The following is a 13,766-nucleotide window of genomic DNA, read 5'->3' as shown; positions in this document are numbered from 1 at the left end:
TTGTCCTGGGTTCTGTGGGCCATAGCTGAATCACTGAAGGCCATCTTTTTTGTTCTCAAGCTTTGGTTTATGCTGCCCATCTGAGGAAAACAATGTAAGCGTGGTTGTGGACGGCTCAAGGCCCTGGATCTGCAGCCTGTTGAGTACATCCACTTCTGCTTCAGTGGGAAAGACCTTACAATAAGTCCTGGACTATCGGAAACTATGCAGGCCACAGACAGAATGCAGACAGAATCCGACAAACTCAAGACGAGCCTTTCCAAAATAGGTTAAAGAATGTCAGAAGACTTAATTGCTATGAAGTTATTTTCAGAGGACTTTCAGAAAGAAAAGACACACTTTGTGCTAAGCAATTTACCCTTTCTCAAGTAGAATGGAATATTATTGCCCTCAGAACACATTAATGGTGAGTTCCTGGATGCCACGAGGGTAATTGCTTTCTTGCTAAGGTATTTTTCCTGTCTTTTTTCTTCAGTATCTTCAGTATACAAAGCACTGTGGTTTTAGTAGTTGCTTTGGAGTCCTTGGAATTTACTTTTCTCCACTCACTGTTTAAGATCTCAAAGTAAGTGTTTCATCAGCTGTTCAAGGAATCACACAGGCCTGTAAGAAGAGAGCATTTAGGACCAGTGTCCTGAAAACGCATTGGCATTGGAATGAGGTAAAAACCACTGTTAAGGAAACAGCTCTCCTGTCTCATCCCTGACCGTATTTATCACTGGGCAAGACTGCGCACATGGTGGACATCTATATTCAGATATGGAGGTCTCACTAGACTGGGTGTAATGCTGTCTCTTTCTCTCCCATGTCTTATACCTTGGAAAGCTGCTGACCCAGGGTATATCTGGCCTCCCATCGGTACTCTTTGCCATGTAAGGAAGCAAAAATCTTAAGTAAGAAAAAAAATCTGATGGAGATAAGGAAATGAGGGTGCATGTCTCTACACCGTGTGGAGGAGCAGTACGGTGCCATGTTAGGAAATTGGTAATTAATTTATGGAGAAAGACTCATTAAGAATGCTGTATTTAAAAACATCAGATCACATTTCGCTTTTCTTCTTTTGAGTCAGGGTATCAAATTTGTTATGTAGTGTTAATCTCTTGCCCCCTCCACCACCGGTGAGAATAAGACCACTATTACAATTTTGAGCCAAATTTGGAGCAAGCTTTAACTAAATACTGGACAGGAAGATGAACTCTGGCCAGGTCTATTCCTGGCTTCCCAGAAAATGGTCATGAGTCACGTTTTGCAAAGGCTTAAAAAGGCAACCCCATAAGGCCGAGTATTTCCCATCAGGTCCAATCAGGTGCAAGCACATATCTGACATGCTTGCTGCCAACACACCCTCTGCCTACATGTGACCAAGCAAGCCCGGTACAGTTGGTGAAACAAGCTTGGATAGGAGCCTGAAAACATGTGGCTTATTATCTCCCATAGACAACAGACACTTCTGTCCTTGGACAAGCGGTTTAAAGGTTGGAGGTACTTTTGCTTCATGGATCTCTTTGGCACAGTAATTAAAACTTAAAATGTAACCCTGGCTCACACAGTAGCCAAGGCTGGCCTTGAACTCCTGCCTCCACCTCTACCAAGTGCTGGTTTCACAGTTGTTTAGCATTTTTTTTTCCTCTGAGTCTCTAAAGTCTTGGCATTTGGATAGGTAGTATCCCACACCTTTGATTATAGTACTCAGGAGGCAGAAGCAGGCAAGTTTCTATGAGATCAAGGCCAGCCTGGTCCACACAGTGAGTTTCAGGCCAGCCAGGGCTGCAGAGTAAAGTCCTGTTTAAGAAGAAAAGGAGAAGGAAGTGGAGGAGGAGGAGAAAAGAAAAGAGAAGAGGAGAAAAGGACCCTGGGAATTCTGAAGGGAGCCTCATTAAAATTTTGGAAGGAAGAACTCAGAAGTCTTAGAAAAGACCTGAAATTTACTGGTTGTACAAGGGCCCTCCCTCATAAGGATATATAAATAGTGAAGGCTACATAGATAGTCAGACCAGCTAAGCTGTCTGAAGGAGACAGCCTCCAATGTGTTCAGCTGCCTGCAAGTCCTGCAGTAAGCTGGAGGGGGTCCAGATTTCATGAGCTGTCACTCACGCTGGAGTGGGCTTTTGATGCTGCTGCTCTGTTTGAGTTGTTCATACTCCTGTGAGTAACCCCTCGCCAATAATTCTGTAACTCACCCCAATAGACTCATTGGTTCATCTATTTGGAATTTGGTGGTCTCATGACTTTGGTGTGTTTCTTATTAGGGATGAATCGATGTTGCCATTGTGTTTTTCTAGAAATAGTGTCACATATCAGGTATATCGCTTACTTTGTTTTTTTCTTTTATGTGTGTTGCATGTCCATGAGCATGTTGGTTCATGTGACCTGAAAACCAGAGGAGGATATTGCTTGCCCTCTACTTCATTCCCTTGAGACAGGGTCTATCTCTGAACAAGAAGTTCATCTGTTTCAGCTAGGCTGTCTGGCTGGTGAGTTTCAGGACTCTGCCTATCTCTGCCATTTTATGATGAGGTTACAGAAAAATGGAACCATGTTCAGCTTTTATGTGTATGCTAGAGTTTCAAATGCAAGGCTTCGTGTGCTCCCATCAAGGTCTTTTACCCACTGAGCCATCTTCCCAGCCCACAGTGTATCTTCTACAATTCCAGTTCAGCATGGGAATCAATTAGAAAACCCAGAATTCATGTCATCACTCGTCTGATTTCCAACTTCCCATATGTAACCAACAGTATTTCCAAACTTGTTTTTTACTTCTAAACCTGGTCTGACAGCTTCAGTCTACTGACTTAATGAAGTTGGGCAAGGATCCATATAAAAGGAAGAACTAGAAAAGCCACAAGAATAAATGTAAGCAATTAGGATGCCAGGAACATTAATCTAACCCTCCTGTGGGATTTTTTTTAAAACCTTTTATTCTGCAATCAGTGTAAATTCACAGGAAATTGCTAAAAAATAGTGCATTATGGACATACAATTTATTCCTATGAAGATTGCATAACTACGGTTCAATATCAAGACCAGGAGATTAGCATTGGCACAATACAGAATGGTTACTGAGATTTCCCAGGTATTACGTGCACTTGTGTGTTTGTGAATGTATGCATGGAGCTGTGGGAGATTTTATCACATGGCTAGATTTATGGACTAGCCACTACAGTTAAGATGGGTTGCCCCAGGTCTGCTTTTCCCCTCAGGGTATCCAAGCAGCAGGCTGCACTGGAGGGAGTGAAGGTTAGTCAGGGTGGTGGGTTAGGCAGGATCTTAGTTTTTGTGAGTGTGGGAGAAACAGCTTTTTTCGGAGACAGTTTTTAGTAAAACAGCTCTCTTTATTGGGGGAGGGAGATGGGAAACATGAGCCATATAAACCTTGGGGAGTCAGTTGGGGTATTCTGGTTGAGTGTACATGCCAACTGGAAGCCTAGAAGCTCCAAGTACGGTGCATTTGAACAGGCTAAAAGTTGGTCTCCAGGTTGCAGCAGCCAAAAGTCACGGCTTGGGGAGAATAACAAGAACCAACCTAAAGATGTGGCTGTTGCTACTGGTAGTGCAATATTTGAAGAAGAGGGGTGGAACCTAGATTCTACAGATGTCCAAGCCCATGACTTAGGAGAAGTTAGAGAGGGTGTTTCCAAAGATGACACTGACTTAGGAGAAGTTAGAGAGGGTGTTTCCAAAGATGACACTGTGCTTTTGGAAAAAAAAAAAAAAAAAAAAAAAAAAGGCGGCAAAGCTCAAAATCAAAACTTCGTTCAAGAAATCACCGAGCAGTTAGGCACCGCAACCAGTGAGTATGAAAAGAAAAAGCTGAAAGGGTGACTTTGTAAAGCCCCCAGTGGAGAAGTTTGGAGGGACAAGTGGTGCGGAAGTGATTGAGAAGAAAGACAGTTACGGGTATTCTCAGTGCTACAAGAGCGGCTGTTGAAGAAGGCGCTGCTCTAGGAGGGGGTAAGAAAGGAAACAGCAATAGGCTGGTATGTCCTGGGAGTCTCGTAGACACCCTTAGCCAACAACTTCAAAGAGGATGTCTCAGGTCTGCTATTGGGGGTTTTATTAGGTGATCTTTGACTTTTGGAGGGAGTACCATCATCCCAGGTAAGGAAAGTTCATTATACCTATATTCCATCTATATATGCAAATATTTACTGAATTTGTACATTACAGGTTTGGGGGGTTCATTTTGTTTTTTTTTTTTTTTTGTAAATGGCTAATAGTTTGGCTCCTTTTGGCTTTTTCAGGCATTCTTTTTGTCTACTAGTAGCACTTATGCTAGGTATATAGTATTTTTCCCCCCACTGTGGTTTTGATTTACTATTATCTGTGGCTGATACTGTTGAATATCCCCTGTGTTTATCTATCCTCTTTAGATGCTAGTTGATGAATTATCACTTTATAACTTTGCCCATATGTTAGTTAGATTGTTTTCTTTTTCTGAGTTTCTTTCTTTCTTTCTTTCTTTCTTTCTTTCTTTCTTTCTTTTTTTCTTTCTTTCTTCCTTAATCTACTTGATTCAAGGGCTTTTATAGATTCAGGGTAGCGGTTTGTGAAATGTCCCTCATAGGCTAATGTGTTTGAATACTTGGTCTCCACATGACAGTACTGTTTTGGAAGGGTGTTGAATATTTAGGAGATGAAGGCTTATTAGAATAAGTGGGTAACTAGGGGTGGGTCTTGATGTTCTACAGTGTGACTTCACTTTCTGTCTCTGTTCTGCCAAGATGTGAGGCTGCCAAAAGTTTTGCACAGTTCTGCCACCTTGGGGTCGCCTGCTAATATGCATGCCTTCCCTTCAATTACAGACTGTATCCCCTCAAACTATCGGACAAATAAGTCCTTATTAATTGCTTTTGTCAGGCTTTTTTCTTTTTTTGCCATCACAAGAAGAAAAATAACGAATTCATGAGGTTTGCAGATTTCTCTTGCCATTTAAAAGCTAATTTTCATACTCTTTGTTTTCCCCCAAGACAGAGTTTCTCTGTGTAACTTCTGTGCTCACTTTGTAGACCAGGGTGGCCTCAAACTCACAGAGATCTGCCTGCTTCTGCCTCTCAGAGTGCTGTGATTACAGGCATGTACCACTGTGCCCAGCTTCATCTTTCATATTCTTAATAGGGGGTTTTGCAAAGTAAGTTTAAAAGATTCTGATAAGGCACAGCTTATTGATTTTTTTCATTTTATAAACTGCTTTTGAGGTCTGTGTATTCTTTGTGCAATGCTCTATTTTCTCTTCTTTTCCTTCTAAGTGTGTTGTAGTCTTCTATGAAGTTGTTTGTGGTACATTTTTGATCAGTTTTCCTGAGGCGTGAGCCTGAGCCTGAGGAATTTTGAAGGTTTTATCGCTAACCCCAGCCCTGAGCCACATGTTAGCCTATGTCCCTTTTACTCTTTGTGTGAGTTCTTACTATTTTCTCTCAATTTTTAGAGATTATTTCATGGCCACTTTAAATTTTACTACTTCCTCTTTTTCTTTAGAGCTTTTGCAGTCATTTTACCATGATTGATAGTTTGGCATGGTGGTTTGAATAAAATGGCTCCCATAGGCCCATAGGGAGTGGCCACATTAGGTGGTGTGTTGAAGTAGGTGTGGCCTTGTTGGAGGCAGTGTGTCACTGTGGAGGTGGGACTTTGAGGTCTCATATGCTCAAGCTACACCTGATGTGGCTCGCAGTCACCTTCTGCTGCCTGTGGATCAAGATGCAAAACTCTCAGCAATTTCTCCTGCACACTGCTATGCTTCCCACATGATGATAATGGACTAAGCCTCTGAAGCTATAAGCCAGACCCAATTAAATGTTTTTCTTTATAAGAGTTGCCACGGTCATGGTGTCTCTTCATAGCAACAGAACCTAACTAAGACAGATAATATCCTATCTCTCATTGTTTTACTATCTTATTGGTTTGAAGGAATGTAATCACATATGTATTCTATGCTAGTCTTGAGCAATACTGATAATATGACAGTATATTTGTCCTTCCAATCAACAGAGAAGAGGTGGCAGGTTTTTCTCTACCTTTTTTTTTATTCTCTATAACAGCTAGTCCAAGGTTTTGCAGATAACAACTCTTCATTGATTTGTTCAATCCAAACAAGTGAATACTAACAAACTTTCACTTTCTAGGAAGAGACATGTATCATTTGTATATTCAAATGCAATATGAAAGTTTTCTTTAAAGGCAAAATGAGGCTAAAGGGACAGTAGCACTGAAAACGGACCACTGCCTGCTACTGTCAATGGTTACTGTACAGGCTGGAACCTGATTATTTGGGGTCAAGGTCAATATGACAGATTGGACTGTCTAGGACCAACAGTATGTAGTGGGTTACAGAATGCTGTTGGAAGGTATCCTGGTGATCCTTGATATTCTATTTTAGTGTGATATCAAGTAAAGTATACCCTTCATACATCTAAAACTCTGATAGCACACATACATATAAAACACCTATCTGTGTTGTATAGCTATGTAAAGATGTATATGTATCCATCTGCATACACAGTTGGCTTTCTTTATCTAAGGGTTCCATATTTTTCGGATCTGCATACTTGAATTCAACCAACCACAGATACTTTTAGATACTTCCTAATAAATAACTAGTTGGTGGGTTATTAAGTAAAGAAAAGAAGACACAAGAGACACAAAATTCAGGTTGGCAAGTGGATCTGGGAAGAGTTAAGGGGAGGAATTGATGATAAATATGATTAAAACACATAGTATAACATTCACAAAGAACTGATAAAATATCTATTAAAAATAAACAACTCAGGCACAGTGGCGTGTGCTGTGATTCCAGCACTCAAGGAGGCAGAGGTAGGCGGATCTCTGTGAGTTTGATACTAACCTGGTCTACAAATTGAGTCCAGGACAGCCCAGGCTACACAGAGAAACCCTATCTTGAAAAACAAACAAACAAACGAACAAACAAACAAATAAGTAAATGACTATTACCCATGACATCCTTTCATTTTAGTTTCAATTTAGCGACTTAATGCTTAGCTAGTTTTGTAGTACATATTGTTAATTACAGTACTCAGGAGACTTTGGGGTACAAATTTTTAATTACAGTACTCGGGAGACCATGGGGTGCACATTTTTAGTTACAGTTCTCAGGAGCCTAAGGCGGAAGGATTCTGAGTTTGAGGCCAATTTTAGCTATATAGTGAAACTCTATCTGAAGACATCAAAAGCATCGAGCTAATCAAATCAACCCTGTATTTAGTTGATGACAATGAGAGCAGTGTCAGAAATTCATAATCTGCTGGCATACATCAGAAAAATAAAAGCCTCCCATAAATTTATTTTTCTTTTCTTTTAACCCTTTTTCTGCTTGGGTCAATTAGTTAAAATGACATCAGAGGAAAGGTCTAGAGAGTTAAGTACAGAGTTGGCAATGTAATGATCACTGCCAGGGTACAAGTCGTGGCCGAGGGGCAGCTGAGTTTTCAAGTGCTCACTATTTGGACAGGTTTTTTTTGTGGTCTGGTTTTGCATCATTCATTTCTGAGCTCTGTCAATCATTTCTTCAACACTGACACAAGCCTATTCCTCTCTATGCCAGTAGCTTTTAAAAGATACTTCTATTAATAGTTAAGAGGATTTGCTGTCTTACACTATACACATTCTATAAATAAACACACAACACTGAATAGGAGAAATGTCTCTCTAGAAAGTAAAATGGACTAATGGCAGAAACTCACACTTAGAAAATCACCTTAGGGAAGCTATACAGTTAAAAACAGTACCCTTTAGTTCATTAATATTCATGTTCCTATAGAAGTTTATCATTCTGTAGCACTATTGTTAGAAGGCAGACCATTTTTTCTTGCCCAATTATCTAGCATATAATATTTATAATAGAGAAAACCATCCAAGAGCTAATAGCTATAGCTAAAGAAACTGAGTATAGGTTTTCTGCTTTTAAAGACAGCATCTCTTAAAAATGAACAAACAGCCCAAACAATGAAGACGTAGCTCAGTGGTTGCAGACCTGTTTAGCATGCCTGAGGCCAGGGCTCCAGTCTCTAGCACAAAATCACAACAATTAAACAAACAACTGCAAATCATTAAACAAAACAAAAACTTTAAAAAAAAAAAGCAATGGCAAAGGAAAGCTATTTAGGATGGAGAAAACTGGACACCAGGTAATTTTCAAGTTTTTAGATTTCTTAACGATTGTCTCAAAAATTTTTTTGATAAATCTTCAATAATCAGCTGTGACCAATGATAATAAAACTGGCTACTGGCTTTGTATTCTTTACAGATTAACCATTTCCCCACCCAAGACAGTGGGTATTATGAAGATCGTCTTACCTTGGCACCAGCCACAGCCTGAGGGTCCGCTTTATTTTCTGTGTCTTGGTGAATACTGGAATTATAACCTCTCCCTGCCCTGAACAGGCGCAGCAGTTGTGCCCAGATAGCTTGCCCGAAAAGATGCTCCTTACGGTCCTGTTGGTTTTCTTGGGAAAGGCTGGGCATGTTTTCCTAAAAATTGCCCCACTGGAATCCTGTCATCTGGTTTTACTAACGCCGGTGGATTTTCTCTGCTCTTTGGTTGGCTAACTCTGGGCCATGTCTGAGTCTGCTGGGGGACCTTCTCGCAAAGTTATACGACGCAGAGCATAAGGCCGATGGGTTCTGTGGATCAGCAGTGGCTTATCCACCTGTCTTAGCTTTCTAGTCCAACTAGAGCTGTTCGTGAAGCGTGTATGCCATGACTGCCCCCTGTAGGTGAGTAAAGAGATTTTCTTCTTTAGAAGTCACTTGGCTGTGACACTGTTTTGAAGTGAACAAGTGGCAAGTGCTGTGAATGCCATCTGGGGGTGGGTACCTGGTAGGCAGCTCCCCATCTGCTCATGGTAGTCTTCTGATTATGCCGCCTTTGTGTCTTTATGAACGCAGAGCCCCCCAAAACTCCATGACAGCAGTGCTGCTGCTGTACTGTGGTTGTCAGTCCAGACGGGCAACTGCTTGGCGGCTATCGTGACACGTCATTACAGAGACTTACCATGAAGTGAAACCTGACTACATCTGCAAGCGGCTCAAGGGTAGAAAGAAAAAAAAAAGTTTATTTATTTATTATTTTCAGTTATGACTATGTATTTTGGTTTGTGCTTTGGTGTGCCCATTGTGGCCATAGGCATCTGATCCCCCTGAAGCTGGAGTTATCGGTAGCTGTGAGCCACCCGGGGGGTGCTGGGAATTGAACCTGCATTGTTTAGAAGAGCAGCATACACTTCTAACCATTGAGCCATCTCTCTAGCCACAAAGCACATAATTTTCAAGAAAAAAAATTCAGTTTGTAGTTGATTAAAACCATAGCTACAGGGCCCATGAAGCACAAGAATATATACATTGTGTATTTGCTCATGACATATGTCTTTGGGACCGCAGTCATGTCTTTTAGGTTTTTATTGATAGGAAATGTTCACAAAACATGAGCTCGTGGGCAATCAGGTACTTTCCTCTCCCTCTCACTATAGATTAGTTTGAGCAGGTGGCATAATTTTGTTTCTGTTCATGGACTTTATAGACAAGGTGCAATTAATGAAAAGCCTTTGATGTTTTATGTGCAAACACACAATAAAATTTCCTTTTTTGAAACAGGAAAGCCTTGGGCCTATAAGCTCTGAGAACTGACCGGAGAACATGATTTGTGATCTTTGGCTTCAACTTCTCTGTCTACAGATGTTGAGGAATACTGCCACTGTGCTCTGCACAGAGGAGTCCTCCCACCAGACCTAGGCAAGGCAGTAACTTCTGGAGCCTCTAACCTGAAGTGCACAGAAGTGCTATGACTTTCCTGTGCTTACTTCCCAGGATTTTGGAGTGTGCTCCAACGAGAGTCCTGTGGCTTATAGATCACTGTTTGACCTGTCTCTCTTGGCCCATTTTCTTTCCTTCTGTTGCAGAAGTTGTATCTTGCCTTATGGAATAAGACACAGACAAATTCTTAAATAGTGTTCAAGTGTCAGTAGCAACATGAGAGTATAGAGAAACATTGATGGTTTATACTAGGAGGCAACTAGGCCCGAATACTGCCTGAGAATATTCTTGGAGATCAGCAAGGAAAGAATTGACTGTATGCTGCCTGTGTCCAAAGAACTTGAATGAGGCTGAATAATAACGAGTCCCCTACTCCAGGCCATGGTGCTGTGTCACTCAAACTGAGGGTGAGTCTTTCTATCTCAATTAACCTAATTTAGAAATTCCATCCCAGATACACCAAGAGGTTCATCTTCTATGTGATTCTAAATCGTCTCAAACTGATAATAGTACCATCATATTTCTGGTTTTGAACTTTTCTTGCCCACAACTCTAAAGTCACTCAAGCCTCCCTTCCTCACAAAACTACATGTCTTTCATATCTTTCTGCTCCACTTGTTTTCTCTTTCACTGTAGATTTAAGTAAGATCAGTGAACAGCAATTCAGTTTTTGCTCAAATACACAACATTACATATAAAATGCTTTTATGTTATAGCCATATAACAGACTAAGGTCTGAATTCAAACTGACTTATGAAAGAAACTTCTTGTGGGTGGTACAGAGGAACATTTGAGAACATAAGAACATCTCTTCCAATCTCAGCCTATTTCGGTTTCACTCACATTCAACCCACAGGCAATAGCTGCTAAGTTATTAATGGAAGTTGTAGGAAGAAATGATTTCCATATTTGGCTTCTCAGGTGTTTGCTTCAAATATCCATCCTATCCTCAGATAATGTTGACATCTCATGATGCAAGGGACCCTTCTACTGTGGGGAGAGACTCAACTCTTGACCTAGGATTAGGCACAGACCACACCCAAACAGCAATTTCCAAGCACAAACCAAATTTGAAGACATACTTTATTAAGCAAAGCAAAGAGACAAGGTGGATGAATCTGAATCAGGCAGAAACATCAGCAAATAGCTTTTCACGTGTCAATTTTAAGAGGAAAAAGGGTGAGGTGTGTGTTAGAATGATCTAGGGTGTGTTGGTAAGTTCTTATTGGATATTTTAATTAAAATAAAAAAACTTTGGTTCCTAGACCTTCATGTTTTGATAGTTGGCCCTTAGTAATCAGTCTTAGGAATGTTCAAACAAGGGAACGGACCTTGGGAGACAGCTTCAGGAATGTAATCTAGCAGTTTAGCAAGGGGGAGAAAGGTAAAAGCAAAATCTGTTGGTGCTATGTTTGCTGTGCTCAGGCCTGTGCTTGCCATGGACCAGGCTGCTAGAGCCCTTCAGTGATTTTTATTAGGATGCACACATTTTGGCCATCTGCATCTATTCTTTGTTGTCAAGACACCCACTATGACTTGGACCCTGATTGGAGAAACATCCAGACATCCAGACTATTAAAATAGCAGTAATAGAGATTAGTATTCTTGTTAAACACAGGGTACAAATGATGCTGCAAAATGCACAAAGCTGGTTGAGGACGGCAAGAAGCTGTTCTGAAAACAAAGATCCTGAATATACTTAGATGAAAATCTAATTTGTCAATTGACTTTTGGACTGGAAATAAAGCGGGATTTTTTTTTTTGACAGGGCCTCATACCCAAGGTGGCCTTGAATTTACTATGTAACCAAGGTTAACTTTGGACTCTGGCTCCTCCTGCCTCCTGCCTCCACATCGGGAGCACTGAGATTATAAGTAAGTACCCATACAACAGGCTTATTTTCTTGACTCTTGAAAACATTAAAGTTACTGTTTCAGTTTTTTTTTTTTTTTTGGAGTTTGTTACTAGCACTTATAATCACTTTCTGCTTCTCCTATACAAAAACTCCCCCTTAGACATGTTTTCCATATCTAGATTTCTACTGGTCAAGACAGAATGACAGTGGCCCAATTTACTTTACCACAGGAGCAAGCAAAAAGCTTGATGATACTTATAAAAACAAAAAATACAGCACCTAAATATTGGGCATTAGCCCTGGGTTTTGTCATTAGCTTTGGAGACACAGAGATATAGACAAAGACAGGCAGACAGGCAAAGAGGCAGACAGACAGATGGATAGACATGCCCACCCCTGAAACAGAGAGATAGAAAAAAAGAGGTGGAAGGAATATAGTACTAATTGCTAATGCCTGGAATAAAAAAGGCAATCTCAGTACTAATGTCATAGATATCAGATTAATAATAGGTAAATATTATGGATAACTTTGTAATAACCAATTAGGTAATTAGGTGAAATGATAAATTCCTCTAAAGATGCAAACTAGCAAAGTTTAGTTAAGGGGAATAAATTTCCTGAAAAACCTTATATCTATATAGGAAATGGAAAATGAAAATACATGCTCACAAAGCAAACTTCAGGTCCAAATGTCTTCATTAGTGAATCCCAACCTCAGTTTTTGACGGTTAGAAGGAACACATGGGTCTGAGGAAATAGTTAAGTCAATAATGTGCTTGCCACTGAAGAGTAAGGACCTGAGTTTGGTTTCCAGCACTCAGGTAAAGAGCTGGATGTATTGGTACATGCCTGTAATTCTAGCACTGGGGAGGCAGAGATAGGAGGACCTTTGGGGCTCACTGATCAAGCTAGTCTAGCATAATCAGGGGGCCCCAGGTCATAGTGAAACACACACACACACACACACACACACACACGAGGGATATCTCCTGAGGAATGATACCTAAGTCTGACCTCTGGCCTCCACATGTACATACACCCAAACACACATATGCACACACTGATATGTAACCCTCCTACACTCCCACACACCATGTATGCTAGTGAAGTAATGGCATGGATGACACAGTAATAATTACTTTTTGATTGGACTTTAGGGTCAACTCATAGCAGTGAAATTATATCAGACTGGCCAAAAGCCAATGGCTGAGGAAGTCATATGATTTTGCTAAGTGGACATGTTGTCAAACTGTCTTCTAAATATTATGTTTATCGCATAGATTAGTGCTACTCTCAGCCTTGGCCAGAGAAGCTTTTGTGGAAGTAATGCAGAGACCAACAACTAGTCTAAGTATTGAGAATAAGTGGCTGTTGAGTGTTCAGTCCTAAATGGGACATATAGCAATACTCCCTTCTCATCCACGGCTTAGAGTATATTATGGAAGAGGAGGTCATCCTCTGTAGGGGCCAGAGGATAGATCTAAGTGCTTTGAGAAGCTAGTTTCTATACAGGACATGGTTTTTGGATTAATGAAATCATAGCAATCATGGTTACTTGCATAAGACCTACATGAGACGAGGTCTTTCAATATTCTAGCATGGATGGGGATGGACACATGAGCCACTTCCGTCCCTACTCCATCTTGGAAGCTAATGGCAGTTAATGGCTACTGGGGGTGTAGAGTATATTTTTCAGGGGTATAGCCACTGGTAAGTTGCCTATGAGCCATAAATAACCCCCACACACATGTACATGCAAGCAACACTAATTAAACTCGTGGGTTCTGTGGCCAGTGAGGTCATGGCTCTCAGAGCAGAGCTTACTGCTATCATTTTCCTAAACCAGTATAACTCTTAATTGTGTTATAAATACTTACCCTTATACCCACAGATAAGTGTAGTCTCACTCTTCATCAAAAAAACTTCCTTTGCAGCATATGAAGTCCATTACAGAAAGCCACAATCGGTCCCGGTGGAGAAAACTGCTGGCCTAGGGAGGCTAGATCCAGTTGATACAAAAAGACATCTTGGAAGAAAGATTTTAAGAGTTGGAGGACAAGGCAGTTCGCTACAAGATTGTGACTTCTGGATATGATGGGGAAGCTAGACCCATGAACTTGCAACAATCTGGCTGCTTAAACATGAA

The 13,766-nt window shown here is 40.7% G+C and overlaps 1 protein-coding gene across 1 annotated transcript in view; it reads right to left on the bottom strand.

Annotated features, from left to right (window-relative positions):
• Rgs20 (regulator of G protein signaling 20) overlaps positions 1-8,493 on the bottom strand; it is a 104,159-nt gene extending 95,666 nt beyond the window's left edge. Inside the window, exon 1 of the mRNA XM_060385919.1 lies at positions 8,311-8,493. Coding sequence (XP_060241902.1) covers positions 8,311-8,478 — 168 coding nt within the window. The 5' untranslated portion in view covers positions 8,479-8,493. The remainder of the gene's footprint in view (positions 1-8,310) is intronic.
• Between the last annotated feature and the right edge of the window lie 5,273 nt (positions 8,494-13,766).

This window comes from Meriones unguiculatus, chromosome 6, assembly GCF_030254825.1.
Source record: "Meriones unguiculatus strain TT.TT164.6M chromosome 6, Bangor_MerUng_6.1, whole genome shotgun sequence".
Lineage (NCBI taxonomy): Eukaryota > Metazoa > Chordata > Mammalia > Rodentia > Muridae > Meriones > Meriones unguiculatus.
This window is presented reverse-complemented; position numbering and strand designations above follow the sequence as displayed.